Below are 23,985 nucleotides of genomic sequence, written 5' to 3'. Positions count from 1 at the left end.
TTGGATCCGTAAAGTCAGACATTACTTTACAGAGGACTTAGGAACTATAGGAAAGTCTTGCCTTAATGGTGCAGTCAAATACAAACTAACTAGTAGTTACTAAGCCAACTTTACATCTCAATTTAAGTCAAACCTCACGAGCGGCTGATGCAACCCTTCCTTGGAGGTACACATGATCTTATGTCCATTGTAACAGCATGAATATTTGACTACTGTATTCCTGTAAACAAAAGACTTTAGAAAGTAATACTTTAGTCCCCAACCAAGTGTTACTAAAAAGCAAATTACTTAATTTCAACTCAATGTATTTATGCCTCATGTATTAATAAGAAAGCATCCATATATTTCAGAGAATAATGAGCCACTGCACATCTGTTTGATCAGCATGGAGGAATGCTTATGAATTCATTACAATTCCTTTAATGAAGGTTTTTTTTTTCTTTGCCTTGAAATGAAGTAATTGAGTATGACTAAACACCCACAGCAGTCATAATGAAGAACTCAATACAGTTACTATAAGAAAAGGTGTTTTTATTAATCATCCAAATGTTAGTCATGTACCAAAGACATTTGGCTCAATAAAAGATCCTGAGTTACAGAGGTTTGTTCTTGGTCTTTACTTATTTAGCTTTATTTAATTTGGCTTGGTCAGTTGACATATAATGCAAAACACACAAACACATTAATAAAACATTAATGATTTGCAGAAATGTGGCTTATTAAAGATGACACTTCATAAACAATATTAAAAAAAACATTGTACATACAATCAAGCTAATTTTAATGCTACTTCATATACTCACAGAATTCGGTTTTGTCAGATGGTTTCATTCATTGAGTGTTTGTGATATTTGTTAAAACATGAGCAAAATTTCATAAATTAATTCCTTAGAAGGCAGTTTGCACTTTGCGTTCAAACTAATTCTCATAAATCTCTCTTTGTTTTACAAGAAAGTGACATTAGCGTGTGTTTTCCCTCATTTGAATTTCCAGAGGGACTCTGGGTACTTCAACATGATGAATCATGCATATCACTGACTCAACAACAACAACAACAACAACATTTGACATCTTGATACAAGATGGACACTGACTATCCCCACTTAGAAAAACCTTTCCTTTCATACTATTCCACTGAAATAACATTGTTAAATCATATTAATGATTCTGACATCTTGATTCTGTATAGGTCTTGATGACAAAACTACCTTCTTACCTCAGAACCCCCTGACATTTCACCCCCTCATATATGACTCATCAAAATAACACATTCACATACATGGCTGGATGACACATCTCCTGTAAGGACAACTATGATATCAAGTGTGCTGCTGAGAAAAGTGCATTACATAGAGAACTGATGTCATTCATATCAAACAATGAAATAAATAACTGATCTTCACCCTGAGTGAAAGTAACATGAACATGAGCACAGAGAATATGCAACATATACCAACCAAAAGCTATATAAATACATCTCAAAACAAATAAAGAATATTCCACTGATACAGTGAGTTAAAAAAGCAAACCAATATGGTTTATAATTGAAGGTGGAAACTCGACTGGAACTGACAGTCCTCATGACGATTTCATTGAAATCACTATTCATGAACATACTAAAATTTGCATGCATCTTTAAATAAACTGGGAAGCAGCTTTATGGTACAGAATCAATGAATGATCCTTCAAAAAATATAGTCATACTAAAAATGATGCAATATGTGAAAATCCTCATAAAAGGATACTGAAGATCAACCCATTCTTCTCCAGAGATTACATTTTTGGGGTTATTTTTAAAGCTCTTTCTGATCTTAACTCTTTTTTTTTTTAATTCACATCTTGATGGTGAACGGTTAGCAAAATTATCAAGATTAATGTTTCGTGTGCATACTATTATTTAATCCAGATGACTGCATCTCTACTGGAGAAGGTGGGATACGCTGGGACTAAAAATCAGTCCTGGTCACTCTTGGTCCTGTAAGGATGTAAAACGTCGCCTAGAGGAGGCACTTTTCTTCTTCAAGATGAGCTTGAGCTGAGGGAGAGAGAGCGAGAGAGGGAAAATGGTGTGTCAGCTACTGTGTAATCTGTCTTTTTCTTTCTATGCTGTTAAAAGCATGGTAGAAACTGTACAAGAGAATGTTTTTGCATGGCACTTCTCACAACAGGCAGACTGGTTGTTACTAAAGAAAACCTCTCACTCTCTCTCCTTTGTCGCCGCTCTGCAGCAAATGAGCGGGCTGGTCGTTCTCCAGGTTGCGGATGCTGGGATCAGCACCTCGACTCAGCAGCAGCCGGATCAGTTCCTCCTGAAAGGGGCTTCCATGCAGCCCCGCGGCCATGTGCAGGGCAGTGTGTCCATGAGCCTGAGAGGAGACACACATTTATAGATAAACATGTCCACACTGTTGTCTGTTTTGAATTAATATGTCCTGAAGTTCTGTATATTATCCCTGCCTACTTTTTAGGTAACTCTTTCTTCAGGTTACACAGTATGTGATGGCAAGTCTTAATGAATGACTTAGGATAGTTCATGAAAATTCTGTCATTAATTACTCACCCTCATGTCGTTCCAGACCCGTATAACATTTGTCCATCTTCGGAATACAAATTAAGATATTTTTGATGAAATCCGAGAACTTTCTGACCCTGCATAGAGAGCAACACAACTACCACGTTCAAGGCCCAGAAAGCTAGTAAGGACATTGTTAAAATAGTCCATGTGACATCAGTGGCTCAACCGTAATGTTATGAAGCTATGAGAATAGTTTTTGTGTGCAAAGAAAACAAAAATAACAACTTTATTCACCAATTTCTTCTCTTCCGTGTCAGTCTTCGACGTGGGTTCAGAGAGTACCACGACGCATGCGTGAAGAGAAGACATTGTTGAATAAAGTCATTATTTTTGTTTTCTATGCGCACAAAAAAGTATTCTCGTAGTTTCATAACATTACGGTTGAACCACTGATGTCACATGGACTGTTTTTTATCGATGTTCTTACTATATTTCTGGCCTTGAACGTGGTAGTACCCTTGCTGTCTGTGCAGGGTCAGAAAGCTCTCGAATTTCATCAAAAATATCTTAATTTGTGTTCTGAAGAAGAATGAATGTCTTACGGGTTTGGAATGACATGAGGGTGAGTAATTAATGACAGAATTTTAATTTTTTTGGCTGAGCTATCCCTTTAAATAGATTTGTTCAAACACAATGATTCTTTTTTTAGGAACAAAACAAGCCGTGGTCTTTATGAGTAAGTCAATTAATCGTTCACTCAACTGAACGTTCACTTACTGTTTTTATGAGTAAGTCACTGGGATGTTCACTCAATTTGTGAAAAAAAAAACATTGAATCATTCAGGAATGAAATAAGGGTCTGTCCTATGAACGAGTCACTGAAGTGTTCACTCAACCAATACATTCAAAAACACTGATACATTCTGAAATGTAAAAGATAACTATTTATGAGTGAATCATTAGGTCATTCACTCAACCAATTTGTTAAAAAACTCTGGAATGAAACAAGTGGCTGTCTTTGTAAGTGAATCATTCATTGAATCATTCGCTCAACCAATTGGTTAAAAAACATCGGTTGAGAACGAAACAGATTTATGAGTGAATCACTGAGTCATTCATGCAACCGATTTGTTAAAAACTCATTCAGGAAGGAAAACAGGTGACTGTCTTTACAAATGAGTTAATCATTGATTCATTCAGTTAACAGATTCGTTTATAAATAGTGATTCACTGAGTAACAAAATTTCATTACCGCATGTTGCTGGAATGGAGACACGCAGCAGTTAAATTAGCTTTGGCATTATTTGAAACTATTTGAAACTATACTATTGTATCTAAAATGTAAGTCACTCAACAATAACTTCTTGTTCACACCCACAATAGTGCTGTTGGCCAACATTTCACCACAGCTGCAATTACTTGCGGCACGAGGCAAGTGTGATATTACTTGAGTATGATTTTGCATGTATATGAAAGCCAATACAATATCGCCATCATGTGTCTCACTTTCATGTTGATGAACGCCTGCATATTGGAGAGTTGGAGGCTGAGGAGGAAGCGCACAAGATGGATATTCCCCTCCTTCACTGCCAGGTGAAGAACTGTCTTATTGCTTTTGATTTCCTGAAAAAGACAAAGGTATACTTGTCAACAAAGTGAAACTGAAGCAACATCAAAGCAAGTGTGCCATGAATGAGGTTTCCTCCTTTTGCGGCAGTCTAAAAACGAAACCGCTCTATATGGAACAATGACAAAATCAGTTGTTTGTCTGTCTGTCAGAAAGGAACATTTGGGAAATATATTGTTTCTTTTCCTATACGTCGGAAATCGCTACCGTAATTTGGAAATGTCAGTATCCATGATTTGTTTGTTACTAACTTGGGGACAGTAAGATATTAAATAAATGTATACTTATATTTGGCAATGATGAATTAATATTGATTCCTTACAGTGCCAATAAATTGACAATTATATTTAAAACCTTACAAAAGATTTCTATTTCAAATAAATACTGTTATATTCTTTAAATAATCCTGAAAAATTGAAGCACTCTTTCCACAAAAATATTACGCAGCACAATTGTTTTCAACATTGATAATGATACATGTTTCTTGAGCACCAAAGTAGCATATTAGAAGGATTTTTGAAAGCTTGTGTGACACTAAAGATTGGAGTAATGATACTGAAAATTCAGCTTGCTATCATAGGAATAATTTACATTTTAAATGATTTTAAAATAGAAAACAGTTTATTTTAAATTGTAATAAAATTTCACATTACTGTTTTTACTGTATTTTCGATCAAATAATGCAGCCTTGGTGAGCATAAGAGACGAAATCATTGCAGACCCTAAACTTTACATCTCTGCACATCAATAATGATTATTTTATTGGCTTTAATATGGCACTGTACTGATGTTATTATGGGCCAGGCTAAATGCAACACTCAGTTTTATAATAATATTATTTAATGAGTGTCCCTGCGCCATCTGTCTATACACCAAGGGGTCCTTTAGCAATAATTAACACATTACCTTATTATCATTGGGATTAAACTGAAATATTAAAAGGCCATAAAACGGAGTACCTGGCTGAGAACTGAAGCTCCAGCATTAATAAGAAGCCGCAAACACATCAGTTTATCTTCTGCTTGAGTCTGTAGACTGCCATCAGCTAACCATGTTGAGGATGAGGAGGCATTTATAGCCTTTATCGTGGCACAGTGAGAGATCACTGCACAATGCAGAGGAGTCAGACCTAAAGATACCAGGCAAAAGCAAGAGCGGCCATATATTATTGTCTCCTCAGATGTACTGTAACTGTGATGCTTATGGAACACTATGTAAAGGTTTATACCTTCAAAATTACGAGCCTCCAGGTCCACTCGCAGTCCAGCATAGAGAATAACCTATTAAATCATAGCAGTTTAGAAGCATGCTTTTTTGATTTCGAATGCATTGCAACCGGGCAGTCTCTCACCTGCATGACACGAGGGAAACCATAGGTGGCAGCCACATGGAGTGCAGTTTGACCGTTGACGTCACAGATGCTGATGTCCGCACTTAGAAAGAGTAGATCCTGGACTATATCTGGCTGATTGGCAGTTACAGCCACCAGCAAAGCAGTCTGGGATTCAAGAGAACAGATAGTCAGTGAGTGCATTGATAAAAAGGTCCCTAGTATATTTTGAATTAGATTTAACAGTATTTTGTCGTGATATTCACCTTGCCCTTGTGTTCTTTAGAGTCCAACTTCCCCAGTTCACTAAGTTTCTCAGCAGCAGCAAAAGCATATTCCCTCAGGCCTTTCGCGGTGTAGATATGTAGAATGCTAACAGAGAGTAAGAATAGAGTTTCAGTTTTCAGTTACAGTGCAGAGCTGTCTAACAACCTTTTCCATAGGATTTACACTTACACTGTGGTTTCATTAGTTAAGAAACGCACAAGACCTTGGTGGACCCCTCTGGTAAAACACCTAATGTGGTAATCTGCAGAATGCATTAACTGAACGATTTTCAAAAATACAGTAAGATGTATGGCTACTTTAACGTAAATGTATCTAAAAAGACTGCAAATGTTATTTGGGTCAATGACAAATATAAGACTGTCACATTGAAAAATTTTACTTTTTTAAAAATAATTTTCAGTAAAAAGTTGTGTTGTTCAAGTGGTGTAACCAAAAAGTAAAAAGTAACATTTAAAAAAAGTAATTTAAATACATTCGAGTGTACACATATTAATTTTTTTTTTTTTAATTATGGAACTTTAAGAAATAATTAATTCAGAAATAGTATACGGTTTTTGATCGCACAACCATTGACAACATTTGTTTAAAAAGCATAGAAGCACTTATTTTCTAAGAATACTACTTAATTGTACTAATAAACTTAGTGACCCATTTTCTTGATAAATAAATAAATAATTTATTTATTTGTTCAAAACAAATTATTTATTTAAACAATCATTTAAACGATTTTCAATTGCTCAAAAGTGATAAACCTTTACAATGTTACATGTGCATTTTATTTCAAATAAATTGTTTTTTTTAATTTATTTTATATTCATCAAAGAATTCTGAAAAAAGTTTTTATCATTGATAAAAAAAGATGTGGTGCTCTTTTTTGAGCACCACATCAGCATATTAGAATGATTTCTGAAGGATCATGTGACACTGAAGCCTGGAGTAATGTCTGCTAAATGTATTAAAACAGAAAACATTAATTTTAAATTCTAATATTATTTCACAAAATTACAGTTTTTACTGTATTTTTGAGGCCTTGGTTAACATAATAGATTTCTTTTTTTCAAAAACATAAAAAAAAAAAAATCTTATTGACCCCAAACTTTTGAACAGTACTGAACTAATTTTAAGTAAGTCCTAGGCTGCTTAAAGCTACAACTACAGAGCATTCTTCCAAATGACACCTGGTTACAGCATCCAAGGTAGTAAATCTCCACCCTACACAATATTCAGAATATCTTCTGACTTACGTGTCCCCATCATCATCCTGCCAGGTGGTTCTACTGTAATCCATGTTCTGCAGGAAGACTCTGGCCTCCTGCAGCTTCACCATATCCATCTGGGGCCTGAACTCTTGGAGAAGGTATGGGCTTGTGTGATCCTCTGCTCTGGAGTCAGATGGCCAGCAGAAGCCAGAGGTCTGAATGGGGACAGTCCCAGTCATATCAGTCCCGGCTGCAGTTACAGGGCACTCTGTTATAGACTGTGAGAACAGAGAATAGATTCATAATATGGACAAACCTTCGATTTTGTAAGCCTTCAATAATCATGCTGCCTGAAATACTTATAGAGCTCTTACATATTGTTGTGTTGTCTGGGCATCCTGGCAGTCTTGCATCTGCTGAGGGCTGTAGCCAGTGGCAAGCGTCTGTCCAGTCTGGGTAAAGTTTTGTGCAGCGCAGGAACTAGGCATGAATGGGAATGGGCTGCACTGCTGTAGCGAGGAATGTGCCTGATGAATACTGGGAACTTCCCATCGGTCATATCTGACTGCTCCCATGTCTGTGTAGCTTATACTGGCTTCTGCAAAGAAAAGGTATCATTTTCAGATGTAAAAGAAAATCTAAATATCTCTGAAGTCTCATTTAATCAAGCAAAAGCCTCATTTAGCAGAGATGGTCGGACTCACCGGCAGTGGGAGATTGTCCTGATGCCAACACCTGTTGGAAACATTTTGGAAGGTGATTAAAGTCGTTCGTATCAGCCTCAAGACATTCATAATTAATAATATAATAGTTTGTCTCACTGGGACAGATGCAGCGCCACCAGCAGTGTAAGATGCTGCAGAGCAGGAGGGAGGTGCTGAGGAGGTCTCTCTCTTTCTCTTCTGCTCCAGGAGTTTCTTCACTGTGGGCAGAGGGTAACACACCTTTTCCTTTGGTGCTGTGGAACATTTTTTGTTATATTTATGTTTTCTGTTTAAATGCTGTAATATGATAAATAGCCTACACCATTTAAAAGTTTAATACATCAGCAATGACATATTAAATAGATGAAATGTGAAAGTAAAGATAGATGTTGTTCTTTTGAACTTCCTGTTCTTTTTGAAAACCTGTTCAATTTCATCCTGAAAAAAATGTATCATGGTTTCAAAAATAAAAGCTGAACAAAAGTTTCCAACATTGATATTAATAAGAAATCTGTCTTGAGCAGCAAATCAGCAAATTAGAATCCAATATTAGGATCATGTGACACTGAAGACTGGAGTGAAGGCTGCTGAGAATTTCAGCTTTGACACCACAGGAATAAATTACATTTTAAAATATATTAGAATAGAAAACTGTTATTTTAAATGGTAATAATATTTCACAATATTACTGTTTTTACTGTATTTTTGATCAAATAAATGTGGCCTTGGTGAGTATAAGAGACTTTTACAAACATTAGAATCATTACAGACCCCAAACTTTTGAACAGTAGTTAATATCTTATCTACATGGTTATTATTGATTTATCAATATTTGCAATAATATTATGATTTTTTATGATATTAATATAATTTAATGAAGATTTTTAAAAATCTCAATAAATAAATAAATGCGTAATTTATATTCCAATAATATAATAGTGAAACTTACTGGAATTTAGAAGTAGTGACAATCTTGTCCAAATAATGGTACTAAATATTTATTATTAGCAGGATATTTTAGATCCGCAAATCTGACATTTCCATTAAAACCATTTGTTTTACAATGTCTTTTTAATGCCTTTGATTTACAATGATCTTTTAAACAATCAAGTCGAGTAAAACATGAATCATATAACCATATTCAGTATATCTTGCTGGATACACATTTATTGTTGTTGTTTTCAAGTAAATCTGATTGATTTCTTCAGTAATGTGATTTCCTCAGGGCCGTTTTTAATAACAGGTGCTGGTATGACTTGAAATGTTTTTTGTGTGTGTGTGTGTTTGTGTGTGTGTGTTAGTCACTAAAAGAAACTGAAAAAGACAAGAATGCAAATATCGGAGGTTTCCAGTGGGCATCAGTTACGTATTCTAGAGCAGAAGGAAGGAAAGTTTCTTCAAAATCTTGACCCCAAACGTGAGATAAGAACCAAATTTCCACCGAAGGAGCATAATGCTCATCCTCTCACCCGTGAGGAAGGTATTCCATTTGGAAAAGAGGTGGTGAGGTTACGTCTACCGGTCTTCTTTCATCAGAAACCCTGCGTCTATGGAGACGGTTCTCTGAGCACACTCTCTGTAACTATTTCCTTTTCTCCGTTACGCTCTTCGTGGCAAACCACATCTTCCTGCATCAGTGACGTATGTCCTTCGCAGGGGCCCCATTAGAGGTGTATGAACAGATGCTTAGATACTGATTCAGAGTCAGATTTGATGCCTGTCTAGCATTTTGTTCGTGAAATCAGCTGCATAGATCACAGCTAAATTGCATTACTTCATCCAGCCACCAGGAAAAAAAAATCTAATATAGATATTTATCGAATTACTGCTTCACGCACAGATAATTCTTACAAACACTGCAGTGTGAGAGAAACACTTTGAAGTTATTTTATTATCTTTTATGGGTATGTCAAGATTATATTATGCACCTCCTGATAATAGTTTTGTATATACAGTAGCATAACTACAATAATAGTGTTTCGGTTGATTTATCTATTTATAGCTCAGACAGAAGAACTGCTTGTGTTTCAAAAGTTACAGGAAAAGTGACTGGTTTCAGCAAAACATTAAGTAATTCTTATGGTGAAGGGGATTCAAAAGAGGAAGATGGAAATTCCACTGGGGATAACCTTGAGAGGATCATTCCTTTCCTTATCTATCTTGTTTGTTCTCCATTCCAGTTTATTTGAATTACTCCACTTCTCGGGCTCTTGCTTTTTAAAGCTGACTCAAAAAGTTAAGAGAAAAGATGGGCTACTGCTCAACACTGTATTTACATGGACATGTATAACTGACAATAAAATTCTATATTTCTGAAAGATTAAGAAAAATCTGGAGTTAAAACAATGGTTATAATGTATTTAAAGATACACAAATTCAGAAAGTTATACCAAAATGTCTCAATATGTATTTAAATGATTTAGGGGTGAAATAATTGTTATACATGACCATTACTCTTCTGAGGTTACAGTAGTTGTAAAAAATATAAAGCATTTACATCCACACACTGGACGCTGTTCAGTGTACCTCTATTGGACCCATAAAAATCATAATAGGACAGTATACACACCTACAGTTTCTACAACTGAGATGTGACTCAGATGTGACACTAACATACAGTCTGCTATGTTTTTAGAATTATTAGCTTAGGTTTGACATTTATATATATATATATATATATATATATTTTCAAATTTTATTTTAATTAAAAGTAAAATGAAATGAAAAAAGTTAAATCAACGCTTGAGAGACGTTGAAAATGTGTTACAACAATCACCAAACGTTATTGATGAAGAGAAACACCTGATAGCCCAGTCATATTCTTCAAGGCTATCTAATAACAATGCTTCTATTATCACTCGCAACAGGTTTAAAGGTCACATGACACTACTTTACACAAGATTGATTTTCATGCTTAAAATGTCCGAAAGAGTGGGCTTTAGCGGTTGGGATACCCTCGCACCCCTGTCTTGTAATTTCAAAGACGGAAATCCCTGGCCAGTGAGTCACGCGCGTGGGTGTAACGCGGGGATTCCGTGGCTCTCGCTCCGCAATCTGACTATAGATACATGCAGAAAACCTGTTAACTCATGAAAACAAAACTTAGGTTGGACTTTATTCCTAGACACTTGGCATATTCCACATGACATTTAGGCTACCAGTATTAGAAATGCGTGCTTTAAATTGGACTGATATATTTTCTTTAGGCTAGGCCCTACCATTTTCACAAGCTTTTCTCTGTAAAAATGAGACCCACACCCAATAAAAACGGGAAATGAAAGTCGAACAGGGAGGAGTAATTTATCAAGGGGTTTGTCCAAATAGCTGTAAAAAATGAAGTCGGTGACTGACAGTAGCTACTCTATGTTGTTGGGGGATCCTTTATTCAAATGAGTTAGCCCAAATCTATTTTTAAACGGTCATACATCACTGGACTGACGTCATGTAAACAGCAAAAGATATGCCATATGTTGTTTCCAGCAAAATTATTGTATTTAATAGCCTTTGTGTATTTAGTTAAATTAGCCTACTTATTAAACGCTTATGTCAATTTATTATACAGGTCCTAATACAACCCGAACACTGGCACATGTCTCTTGTCTTACACTCACACACACTAAAGACACAAAAGTTGTCATAGGGTCGGCATCTTTAAAAAAAAAAAAAAAAAAAAAGGGGGTATTATTTACCCCTAAACCGTGCATGTTTGTAGGCTACCTGAAAGGTTGTACCTAAAGTGTACACGTTAGTAGGCTACCTAATTGGTAGCCTATATATTAGTAGCCTGAAAGGGTACTGGTGACAGCTTTTGTACTTTTTTTCCTGAAATATTTGGCTATTTTTCTTTTTTACTCCACAATTTCATAAAGCCAACTTATATTCCCCATCACTTTGTGCTGTAAAAATTCTGTCAATAAACAAAAAGGTCTTACTTACATTTCTGAAAGTGCATGTCAGAATCCCTTTTGCTGTCTTTAATTCTCGGCTCCCACGCCAGGTGAAATGAATGATGCCAGACGCAGAGCAGCCTCTGATAAATGTCAACTCCTCCAGTCACTGCCTGTTATTAACTGATTCCGGCACGTTCCACTATGTATACAGAGAGCACGTTGTATTCTGCCAGCCCATTTTTTTGTAGCTCCACCCACTGCTGATGACGAGCTGTCAAACACATTGGAGGAAGGTTGGTCGATTTGCTTCTGACAGCAACAGTAAGGGTCTCTCTCTCTCTCTCTCTCTCTCGTTTGCATATCTGGTCAGTGACAAATAAGGATGTCTGAGATTACAACAAGAAGAAATATTTTAGAAATTTTAGTTTAAAACGCATTTGTTTTTGTAATTGTCATCTTTGTTTCATGTTTTTGGTTTGATTTCATACATTTTTGAGAAACATTTCTTGTACTAAAATATTTTCCAAGTACCTTTAATATATACAACCTAATAAAGATTAGGTGTTAGTTATAACTTTAAATCTTATAATATATTAAATATAGGCTTATAGAATTAGAAAATAACCTCATCATTTCAACCTCATCATAAAAAAAGTGTATTTAAGTAATTGCTGTTGATTTCATCACTGTTGGAAATATATGTAATATAATAATTAATATTAATAAAATATAGACAGTGCTTCTGTGTAGAGTTAGTTTTTCTCTGTGTAGTTGATGACTATTATCTACACTTCCTCCCCCCCACCCCTCCACAAAAACTTTGATCTGCTAAAAATGTAAACAACATAAGGCATTATGGGTATTACAGCTCAGTTTTTTACATTCTAAAAGGGGAGTGGAATTCAAGTAGTCTATAATTAGACTGAGGCAGTGTCTCCTGGTTTGTGAACAGAACTTCTGTCTTCATGGCTCCATCTAGTGGCCAAAAATATTACATACATGTATACATGCAGTGTTGAGGTAAATTCATGTGCTCCATAATGTGGCATAAACAACATTTCATTGCATCATTACATCATCTACAAATTAAAAACAACATCAACAACAAATGAGATTTTATAATTGTTATAAAAATATATAATATAAATAAATAAATAAACCAAGCTGAGATCAACCCTATGGATTCACTGTTGGATATTTATGTATTCATACAGAAAGTCTGACAAGTATTTTCAGTAAATATGTGAATTTAAAGTAATGATGTTCTAATTCAGTGTTTTAACTGATCATATCACATGCTCAACAGAAACAGCATGTGATATGATCAGTTAATGTAGAATAGGCAGATAAACATGAACATCATATTCTTGTTCAAGCATCACAATTAAAAGAACCAAAGACTTAAACTACTTCAGTCTGTGTGCATTGAATTTATTTAATACACGAGTTTCACAATTTGAGTTGAATTACTGAAATAAATGAACTTTTCCACGACATTCTAATTTATTGAGATGCACCTGTACATATGCTAGACACAATATTCATTAGGCTACCTTCTTTATAGATTTCCTAGTAACCTAGACTTTATAGATTTCCAGAGAGCAGTTAGAACCCAGATTCAGCCTCAAATGTAGCTCTTGTTCTTTGTTTGTTTGTTTGTTTCTTTCTTTCTTTCTATCTAATGTTTTGAATGTAATAAAGGGGCATCTATTACTATAGATTAATTCCTATATACAAACTACTATAGTAATTATATAATGACCAAGTCACTCAATGAATTGCATCATAATTCAGTCTATTACAATTGTTATGTCATAATTTACTGGCAAAGTTTAGCAACCATGACAGTAATAGTCAGACAGAGACATGACAGAGAAATACGTCAGAGGTGTCAGTCTGTCACCTCTGTACCATTTGTGAGTGTGACACTCACAAATGGAAATATTCTATATCTGGAAATATTTTGTCTAGTTTTTTTGGACAGTTCTGTTCTACACACAGAGACATACACGCACGCACGCACACACACATATGGTAGACGGTTGTTATGGTACATGGTACATCCCTGTAAGGTACAGAATTTGGGTATAAAGAAATTAGGAATGTAGTCACATGATTCATATCCCGGAAATACACTGCTGTCGATGGGGGGAAATGGCGGCGTTATGAGCAGCTCCAGACTGTAAGAGAAGTGGGGCAGTAACGTTAGCGTCAAGAGACAACAATCACTAACCCGCGGTTCTCGGTTTACCAAATGAAAGAAACGCCCAACCTTACATTAAATATAAATGTGTATTAATACAGTTGCACACTCGATTATGTAAGGGCGCTCCAGATGGACAAAGACAGACTCGCAGTGAGTACATGCCAAAATAAACACGAGGAAGTAGCCTTAAAAGGGGCGTGTAATGTGTTTCATGGCTTGAAGAAATAAAGGCGACAAAAATGCAGACGGAAGCATTTTATTGGCGTACCTGTATTTAACAGCACAGCGATGCGGATCGATGGAAATGTTTTGTTATTTAGTAAGATGTATCGCTTGATATCGTACGCTTAACGCTTGTATCGCATCTTGTTACGCGTACCTAAAGGTGTCATTTTCTCATGATGCGATTTATTCTATGACCCCCGTTATCCTATTGCTTTAAGGCTGTATTTATTTACTTTAATATTTAACAAATATTAAATAAATAATTTAACAAAATGTGCATATGCAGCAATGTGACATTGATATATTTAAACATGATATATTATCTTAAATAAAATTATATTACAGTATTTACAACTAATTTTATTTATTTAATACGAATATTATTTAATGCAGGCTGGTCCATGCTCATGGTTGGATATGCATAATTTTATTGGTGACCTTATGGCTGCAAATGCTTCAGTCACTGGTCATCCACTGAGAGACCAACATACTGAGGAGACACAGAGTTCTGCTTGGCCCACAGTCTCTCATCCTCCCCAGTCTACCCCATCCAGACAGAGCCAGGTGAAAAGTGCTGTTCGGTTTGGTTTGCAGGAAAGGGAAAGGGAACCCAGAGGTCATGAAAGCAATGGTGAGTAAATATTACAATAGACTGTAAGGGTACTGTACCGCTGTGTTATAAATACACTTTCTCATGCAAAAGGATTGGGAAACATGCATAATTTATTGATTCAAAGGTTGTAACAGCTCCAATTCTGTTAGTACTTCAGCGGCATTTACTTATTGCATTAACTGGCCTCAGCAGCATGTTGCTAAATGAGGAGATCATTTTAGATTTCAACAGAGATACAGCAAATAAAAATACATTTAATACATATTAAAATACATTAATAAATTAGTCTTGCTGCAAAAGTTGAGTTCACAGGCTTTCTAGTGCAGATCAGACACTCTATATGCAATCTAGTCATGTGCCCTATAACTATATATTAAGGAAGAGATCATAATAATTGGAGTCATCAGGTCATTATCACAAATTAAACCCAGACAGGGTGATTAGAACCTGAGTATTTTATACGAAACATAGGTTTTAAGGAAATAGATGAGCAGTCAGTTATACAGTAACAACAGTCATTATTTAGAAATATTTGATAGCTGAACCTAGCTAAATAGAAGTATTCCAGAGAGCCATACAACAAATAAAAATACTAAAATTATTTTAATAATAATTTTAATCTATTTTTATAAAATGCCACTTAATGTGCCAAAGCTCATAATATGTATCTTTAACTACTTCTTGAACCAGTGCAGATATTGAAGTACATGTTCGTCTGAATAACAACCTGTTCTCGGTTTCCAACCCTGCCAGGAAATAGTTTAATATTAAGTTTTATCATGTTTATCCATCTTATACTCACTGCCTCATTGATTTATATCTTTTGTAGTTCAGCAACGTGCCTGCACATGTCCTGGCTGCCCTCTTTCCTCATCTCCTTCTAGTTCCTCAGTCCACACCTTAAAACCCAGAACCAGCCCGGCCTCCCAGATCCAACCACCTTCGTCCCCACAATCCACCCCACCGCAGCAGACTAAAGAGCCCAGTGCTGCCCCTGTCGGCCTAGGCTTGTGTCTAGGTTTGGGACTCTCTCTGGAAGAGGAAAACACAGAGCCCAGCAGCACATCTGGTCACCCCCAACAAGAGGACAAAGGCACTAGCACCCACAGCCCAATCCCTCAGGCAAATCCCGAGTCCCCACCAGTTCAGGCCTTTCCGTGTCTATGCTGCCACCGTGGGTTTCAAACCTGTAGCCAACTTCTACGCCAACAAAAGGACTCAGAGGCACACATTGCCCATCACCACTATCATCACCACCACCATCACTGCCCGCTCACCACCTGCACGTCATGTACGCTCCCGTCGTTCCCTTGCCTATCCTGCCAGCGCACCTTCCCCACCTGTGCCCAGCTCCTTCGCCATCAGCAGGGCCACGCGCAACAGGAAGGCTTGCAGCAGCTCCCATGCATGCACTGCAATGCCTCTTTCCCCCGGCCATCGCAACTGCTGCAGCACCAGCGAACCCAGCATGCGTCCAAAACCGGCGGCTTCCTGTGCGCCGAGTGCGGCCGTGCGTTCAACTCGCACAGCAATCTGCGCATCCACCTCAACGTACACACAGGTGCCCGTCCATACAGCTGCTCCGACTGCGGCAAGAGCTTTAGCCAGTCTGGGGCGCTTAAGATTCACCGCCGAATTCACACCGGAGAAAGACCGTACACCTGCACTTATTGCGGCCGGGGTTTCCCTCACTTAGCTGGGGTGAGAGCACATCAGCGAATTCACACGGGGGAGAAACCGTACCGCTGCGGTCAGTGTGGGAAGTGCTTTACTCAGTCCGGGGCTCTAAAGATCCACACTCGCATCCACACTGGCGAGAGGCCTTTCGTGTGCGGCCTCTGTGGGAAGAGCTTTTCAAACCGTTCCGGTATTCGCTTTCATCACCGCACGGTTCACGGGATCGTGACAGAGCCCAACTCTGTGGGAAGGCCTAGCCTGGCTGCCTCTGCGTCGTCCTCAGTTTCAGACTTCCAGAGAATTCAAGCCTCCGGTCTCAACCAGATCCATCTCCGGGAAATGGAAGAGAGGAGTACGCCCAGTAAAGAGCAGTTAAGAGGGGATGGGGACAAAGATGCCCTTCCGTATGCCTGCGAGGACTGCGGTCAGTGTTTTCCAGACGCTCCGTCTAGAAACAGACACCAGACATTGCAACACTACTCTAAGGAAGAGAGAGAAAAGGAAGAGAGCAGCTCTGACAAAACTATAGTTTAGACAAAAACAACAAACATTTCTGACTCCATGTATTTCAAAAGATAAAAGCAGCTTTAATATGTAATGTATTAAGGCAGATGTTGAGCCCCTTTGAAGCTTGCTGATATTATCACACTGTTAAGTCATGACGTAAAAAATATAGTTTGTGTCCAAGACGCTATACATTTCAATTGAGAATGCTATCTCATTTATATCACACATTTAAGCTAAACTTGCAGTGTACACTACAGTCTCCAGGCTCATGGTGTCCTGGACACCAGTATTTTAATGATTTATAAAGAATGAATCACTGTCTAGCCATCTGAGATTTCGGTATAGAGATAAAGGTTAGGATCATGATTTATTTGTTAGTATTACAGCACACTATGAGTGTACTGAATATTACCACCATTTGTTGTTTGCTTTGGCATATGATAGAGCGTTTGGACCCGGAAATGGTGGCGTGTGGCGTCAGACCTAACATTCTTGTTTTGGTCATGTAAGATTCTTTTGCCTGTGATTTGTGCCTCTAAAAAAGCAAAGTTGTGACAACCTGTATTGTGAAACTGCACCTTAAACTTTAAATAAGTAGCTTTACCTATCAGTATTAAGGTATTTGTGCATATTCGTTAGCAAACCTGCACTAGTTTTTCCACCCTCGAGCCAGAGGTTACCAGAGAGCAAAGAGAAGAAGGCTCGGTTTACAAAGCTCATGAGTCTCCATGTCACCAAAGCCGTTCTACCAGCATGATTCTCCTGGCCTGAGGACGGTTAGCTAGAAGTGCCGATAAATCCAAAACTGGAATGTTTGTATTTGTACTTAATGCGACTCGTACCACAACTGGTATTGCTTAAAACCATGCAGCCTGATAGTGGAAAAGTGCTTTATTTACATTTTAGCACTTTGTACGTACGTATGTGAAAGTATTTTGCAGGTTTGCAAGTAGTTTTTTTAAGCTTTTAAGTTTTTTTTAACCATATAGAGCAGTAGTTTTCAAACCTCTCCATGAAGTACCCCCAGCATTGCACATTTTGTGTGTCTCCCTATATCTGGCACATCCACTTCAGGTCTTGCAGTCTCCACTAATGAGCTGATGAGTTGAATCAGGTGTGATAGATGAGGGAGACATACAAAATGTGTAGGGCTGGGGGTACTCCAGGACAGATTTGAGAACCACTGCTACAGAGGATAAGTGGTTTGGAGAATGGATGAATGGTTGTGATTGCTTTCTTAGGGTAAATGCAAGGTTTTAAGCCTGAAATTGACAGAGCACAGTTTTCTGCTGAAGTAGCAGTGCCTTTCTTAATGGGAATCTTGAAAAGCACATGCAAAATAAGACAAAAACTGTAGATTCTTGCTTTAAAATTTAGAAATCAAATATGGTCATTAAGATTATTTGTCACACATGCGAGTGTGGTTGTAGAATTAATGCAGTTTTAAATTAAACAACACTCTTACTGTATTTAAAGTCAATGCAGCTTGTTGTGTGGGGATAAATACTATTACATTATTAGCATATTTGATGTACCTGCCAGGTGTTGCTTACTGTATTTGTGGCCTCTGCAGGGACTGACAGTACACAAGACTGCATGGAGTTAGGGGCTGCCATTTTTACAACTGGCCAAAGGTTTGTTGTTAAAGATATCTGTAAGTACCTCTGTATTATTACTTGGAATTAAAGTTTGGCAAAACTGTCAGGGGAAATGAATTGTCCATTATTTTTGTGTCCATTTTGTATCTTTACCATTACACTGTTGATGAGCTGTTCACTGTTGTGAACCCTTCTTATGTGGTATTGCAAATGTTGTTGGCCAGTTATAGCAGTCAATGATCTCTCAACCCAGAGCATCAGATACTTTTTGTACTTCTGTCAGTTTAGCTCATGTCTACAATATATGTCTATTGTGTACACATGTATCAACAGAAATAAATGTTGATGTACCTTATTTGAAGTTTACATTTTAAGAGTTTAAAACGTTCAACTTTGTGATCGTAGTGAATTAAGTTTGGTTTAATGATGTATTCTGTTTTGTTGATTAATTTTGTAACTGTAACATTTGTGATACATTTCAGACCAGAACCTTGAACCATGTCGTGGGGTTACATATTCTCAATATGAGACATGATGCTTTGTCTACAACAAACAAACAAGTAGCCTCCTACGATATTTTTCAAAACTACAACTAGCGGCGTGCACTTCCTGAAGAATTCACCTTTGCTGAGTCACCTACAGTCACCTGTGACTGTCTGAAATTACTGTAAGGTCAATGAACTTTAGACTAGGGAATTTCCACTGCTCCCTAGCTACTATTCTGCCCTCTTCAAATTTCCAAGGCTATGTATTATTTAATGGCCTACTACTAAGTACATTCTAACATGCATGTTTATTATTTCTCTTCCCTCCAGTGACCTGGGTCATGTTTTTTTTTTTTTTTTGGTTGGCTGGCTGGTAAGAGAAGATAATATTCTCTCCAGATCTATTTACACGCATGTAAAGTGTTTCTTAAAAAAATGTATTAGCCTAACATGACCTTTTGCTGTTTCAAATAATTCCAAAGAACTTTTGCACTGGGTTGCATATTTATATATATATATATATATATATATGCAAACTATCAAATGTTTACATCGACAACTCAATATAATGAGAGGTATAAAGTTAACCATAACTGAAGTTTTTTTTAAATGAAAGAACGGTGAGGTAAAAAGGACTTTAAAAATGACTTTAAGGATGTTATGAGAAATTAGGTTGGCTACAATAAACTGTTTTAAATGTATGGAAGATTTTAAACTTTTTTTCAGTAGGCTACTTGTAACGCGTCACCTGTCGTAAAATAGACTTTTTAGAATAGGAATAGGAATTTCTTTTGGAATAGGAATTTCAGTTTCTGAGGATGTAACCGCAACATTGGCAAATTTAAGTAGTCCTGATGGCATTATTTATTGCAGATTCACATATCAGACGTTTGTCATACAAAAACGAAACAAAATGTTTACGTCCTGGTAGGTGCCAGACTAAACCGCATGCCTTTTCACTTTGAAACTAACTCACCTTCAGAACATATATTACGCTAGATACAAGTGACGCATACGCTTATTTGGATGAGGAGTTAGATATGTTTTGATACCATGGCGTAAGATAGCGTTGTCTCTAAGTATTTTTGTAATATGACAGAACAAATATAAAACTAATAAGATTCATTTGTTACATTATATTAGTGCATCGTTGTATCTTTGTAATAAATAGGCTACAAAAGAAACAATAGCGCTGTAAGTCTCGCAAGCTCCACCTTCTTCCGCGCTCATAAATTGTGTTTACAAACTTTCATTTCGGCAGAAGTTTCTCTCAAACGCAGAAGTCAAGATCCTTCAAAATGAAAGGCTATATTTTCATCACAGTCCTGGCGTTCACCTTTCTCCAAAGATCCACAGGTATATAACATTTTGCTTGTCTTCTTAAAACCATTATTTATTTACCGCCTTTCACTGTTTCAACCTAGAATCAATGTTATAAACCAAACGCAGTCTGTCAGTATATCTATAAAAACAAAATACCTAGAGCAGAGCTACAAGATGTTACAATTTTACAAAGTTTTTTTTAAAATTATTTTTTATTTTATTGTAGCCTATTCTTTTTCACTTATTCTTGTATCACTGACTGACGTTTAAACTAAAGCTTGGATAACTTTGCACAAACGAAAATGTATCTAAACGTTCAGAATTGCACATCTCAAAACTGAATTAGTCTGAACTACCAACAGTTTACTACTAAAGGGGCAATCCAGGGAATGTTTGTTCAGTTAGGTGAAAACGAAAGTCTTCCTGTTTTTGTAACATTACAGAGTTATAATATAACGATATAATCCCTATAAAGACTGCATTTGCATCGTCACAGCCAAAAACATCATTACGCAAAAGATATAAGTAGCATACAGCGAGTAAAGACTAGAAATTTGCCATCTCACCTAACGCACACCACACACACAATCCTGAACCATCCAGTTAGACATTTGAAGGAAATAGTTTTTCTTCAAAAGCACGTTCACGTTTGCTTGACAATAAGAATGGTTTCATTAACATTGCACGTGAGACTTTAAGACGAAAAATATACCTGTATTTCTGTATTTATACAATGCTTATAACCTTAGTTTTACAACAGTGCACATCAGATAGCATGTAAATTGCCCTCTCATGTTCCTGTTGTTGTCATGGTTGGTGTGCAAACAAATTATACAGACCAGGAAGTTTAGAAAGAAGAATATTCTGGAACATTACATATAGTTACATAAATACATAAGCTGATTTGTCAGACCAGAGTGACAAAAGAAACTGCTTCCATATGAGATACTAAACAAATTCTGTTGAATATCCCATATGGATGCAATTGCATTATTCTATAAAACAAAGCAAATTCAATACGCTTTTTTTTTTACACTATTCTTACTATTCTTCTGTATTGTTTTACTGTTCTTCAGCTTCTTTGGAGGTAAAAGGTCCAACTGAGCCGATTCTGGAAGGACAAGATGTGACATTGGAGTGTGTGGATACAGAATCCAAGTTGAACATGAGCACAGTACACTTTGAGAGGTTCTCCAAGGTAAGGTCACTAACACACAGTGGCAAGGAAATATCTGGTACACAATGTCCTTTGACGTGCATTTGTCTGTAAATGTCAAGAAAACAGCAGATTGAAACTGAATGACACCTTGTTTCTCACGGGAAATGAGAAGGGTTTAGGTTATTGTTGCTGTCTGTGCACGTCCTCTGCAGTGCTGCAGGTCTGATTACTGTATAAACAGAAAGCGAGAGATCTAAAATTACAAACCTATCTGTCAGGGACGCTTACTCTCAAATATCCACACAACTGCCCTCATGATTTTGTAAACAATCTTATAGGGAAATGGCAAATAAAGAACTATAACATTATTTTGAATGTATTTGTCTGGAGATCAAGACTGCAACTAGTATTTAAAGAGCAGGAGGCAGTGTGTGTTTTAGTGAGCTTCTGAGAGCTGTTATTCTGGATTTAATTAGTATCTGGCAGTGAGGGGCCTATGGAGGATTCACAGCATCTGCTGCTTCTGTCAGTGCAGAGTCTGTTTGTCACCTTTTCCAGCTATCTAAACGCATTCGAGCAAAACAGGTTTTCCATACCAGCAATCACAAAGACAGATGCTTTGTTTTGCAATCTCTCATTAACCTGTGTTAGTGAGACCCAAGTGCCAGTGCCCCGAATAGTCTACTTCCTCCAAGTGTAACATACTTTATCAAATTTGGCAAGTGTTCCTTACATCAGCAAGACGTTTTAACCCATAAAGCCTAAGCTATTATATTTGCTAACCAAATTTCTAAGGCCCTCTGGATTATCAACCTGATCAGAAGTTGATGGAAAAAGCTGTTTTACATATTCTACTACATTCCTTCTGTCATGTGAATGATATTTTACTTTTTAAACAAGTAAAAAGCATTTTGGTATCATTTGGTCATGGTGCAAGTATCTTTTTGCTGTGAAATCATTACTGATTTTTATTAGTCAAAGAACATGTAAGAATTTATTTATTTTTTTGATAACCACTTAGCTTTGTACTAAACTGCTTAGCTTTATATAATCATCCATACATATATTGTTTAGAAAAATATATTGAAATGTGACTATAAAATATGATACATCAGGCTTTTGAGGAACGTTTATGTGTGTATCTCTAAATTGGCATTGCATTGCATTAAATATTTTGCAATAATCACAATAAAAATACAGAGCATTGTTCATAAAACTAAGCACTTGAATATCATCTAAATTATATGGGAAATACAGAGTAACAACCGATATTTATATGCCTTTTTTTCTAAATAGTGTGTTATACCGTTATAAGATCATATTGATTTACAAGCTATCAGTATTTCATCTAACTTTTGGCCAAATCAGATTTGATACTCACCAAAAAACAAATAGATTTCAAACACTATTATTTTATATGTAAGGCTTTATAGGGTTAAGGAAGATCTTTAAGGTAGAACAAGCAATCAAAATAAACAAGTTCCCCCAAAATGAAGTGAATGTTATTACAAAATCTGCCATAAAAATAAATATTTTGAAGAATTAAGTTTTTTTTGTCCCAAAAAGGACAAAAAATGCATCACTAAAGTAGTCAAAGTAAATCACTTGCTGGTAATATATTAAGTTGAAGTGAAAGGAGCATCATATTCAAGCTACTGGAGTGAAATATTTCTTTCTTTTTCTTCCCAACAGTACATGAAGAGGTGGTACCGGCTCGAGTCAGATCAGGCGTATTTCTACCGCCGGTGTTTTCTGTATGACGTGGATGTGAGAAGGGAGGAAGGCAGACTGCTCGTCTTCATCGCCAGCATCCAGTCCTGGTCTGAGGGTCCATACCGCTGCGTCACTGAGGACATTTCTGCTGCAGACAACTCCTCCCAACCCCTCACCATCCCCATACATTGTGAGTAAGAGACATCAAGGGCAGCATGAAAAGTGCTAACGATCTGCGATGCAAATCCCCACTGATTGCTACATACATAAATTGATCCATATGTGTCTTGATTGTCCAGAAACTTCAATCCTTCCATCGTTGTATGTGAGGCAAGTTGCATCTGACATTTTGTTGCAAGGAAGTTTTATATTTGGGATTTAAAGATTAGAGGACAAATAAAACTCTTTATCTCCCAAGATGACAAAATCAATATTGGTATTGATTGGGGGCTTTACAGTGGCCAGAGATGATTTGACAGTGGTGATTTATTGGAAAAACTGCGTGGAAAAACAGATGGATCGATACAGAAATGTTCAGTATGAATAATCAGATGGAGACAAGATGATCCATGCTCACATTGTATTATTACAGTGACCCTGGACTTAATATACTATAATCATTTATGATAATCCATCAGTGTCACCAACAAGTTACAATACTGTTTAAAAGTTTGAGGTCGGTAAGATTTTTTAAATGTTTTTGAAAGAAGTCTCTTATGCTCAGCAATGCTGCATTTATTTATCTATTTATTTATTTAGCAAAATTTAAGTAAAAAGAGTAATACTGTGATTATTTATTAAAATTTTCCTATTTTAATAGATTTTATTATATTTATTTAGTCATTGCTCCAGTCTCTAGTGTCACATGATCCTTCAGAAATCATTCCAATATACTGATTTGGAAAGATTTTTCTGATTATTCTGCT

The 23,985-nt window shown here is 36.7% G+C and overlaps 3 protein-coding genes and 1 long non-coding RNA gene across 5 annotated transcripts in view; 3 read left to right on the top strand and 1 right to left on the bottom strand.

Moving 5' to 3' along the window:
• Positions 1-719: 719 nt before the first annotated feature.
• LOC107714724 (NF-kappa-B inhibitor delta-like) lies at positions 720-11,615 on the bottom strand. The gene is made up of 12 exons (XM_016520692.1): positions 11,600-11,615; positions 7,781-7,917; positions 7,664-7,694; positions 7,334-7,557; positions 7,005-7,237; positions 5,739-5,844; positions 5,494-5,640; positions 5,371-5,422; positions 5,102-5,271; positions 4,022-4,138; positions 2,202-2,366; positions 720-2,035 (listed from the first exon to the last, which is right to left on the bottom strand). The coding sequence occupies exons 1-12, from the start codon at positions 11,613-11,615 to the stop codon at positions 1,964-1,966; spliced, it is 1,470 nt and encodes a 489-aa protein (XP_016376178.1). The 3' UTR covers positions 720-1,963.
• Positions 11,616-13,695: 2,080 nt separating this feature from the next.
• Positions 13,696-17,789, top strand: LOC107714696 (zinc finger protein 696-like). Of its 2 annotated transcripts, none has more exons than XM_016520647.1 (3): positions 13,696-13,909; positions 14,378-14,615; positions 15,427-17,789. In XM_016520647.1, exons 1-3 carry the CDS (start codon positions 13,889-13,891, stop codon positions 16,806-16,808), a joined length of 1,641 nt encoding a protein of 546 aa, XP_016376133.1. In that variant the 5' UTR covers positions 13,696-13,888; the 3' UTR covers positions 16,809-17,789. The 2 variants fall into 2 exon arrangements, with proteins under 2 accessions (XP_016376133.1, XP_016376134.1); XM_016520648.1 differs by lacking the exon at positions 13,696-13,909 and adding an exon at positions 13,927-14,078.
• A 150-nt stretch (positions 17,790-17,939) lies between these two features.
• On the top strand, positions 17,940-18,482 carry LOC107714732 (uncharacterized). The gene is made up of 2 exons (XR_001637009.1): positions 17,940-18,023; positions 18,355-18,482. It is a non-coding gene; the product is annotated as an uncharacterized LOC107714732 (long non-coding RNA).
• Positions 18,483-19,854: 1,372 nt separating this feature from the next.
• The window catches only part of LOC107714699 (vascular endothelial growth factor receptor 3-like), a 10,015-nt gene continuing 5,884 nt past the window's right edge, over positions 19,855-23,985 (top strand). Inside the window, exons 1-3 of the mRNA XM_016520655.1 lie at positions 19,855-20,220; positions 21,264-21,385; positions 23,039-23,249. Of these exons, the coding sequence (XP_016376141.1) occupies positions 20,163-20,220; positions 21,264-21,385; positions 23,039-23,249 (391 nt within the window). The 5' untranslated portion in view covers positions 19,855-20,162. The remainder of the gene's footprint in view (positions 20,221-21,263; positions 21,386-23,038; positions 23,250-23,985) is intronic.

Source organism: Sinocyclocheilus rhinocerous, unplaced genomic scaffold (assembly GCF_001515625.1).
Source record: "Sinocyclocheilus rhinocerous isolate Xijiao unplaced genomic scaffold, SAMN03320098_v1.1 scaffold2194, whole genome shotgun sequence".
Taxonomy (NCBI): domain Eukaryota; kingdom Metazoa; phylum Chordata; class Actinopteri; order Cypriniformes; family Cyprinidae; genus Sinocyclocheilus; species Sinocyclocheilus rhinocerous.
The sequence above is the reverse complement of the archived record's forward strand: the minus strand, read 5'-3'. Positions and strand labels throughout refer to the sequence as shown.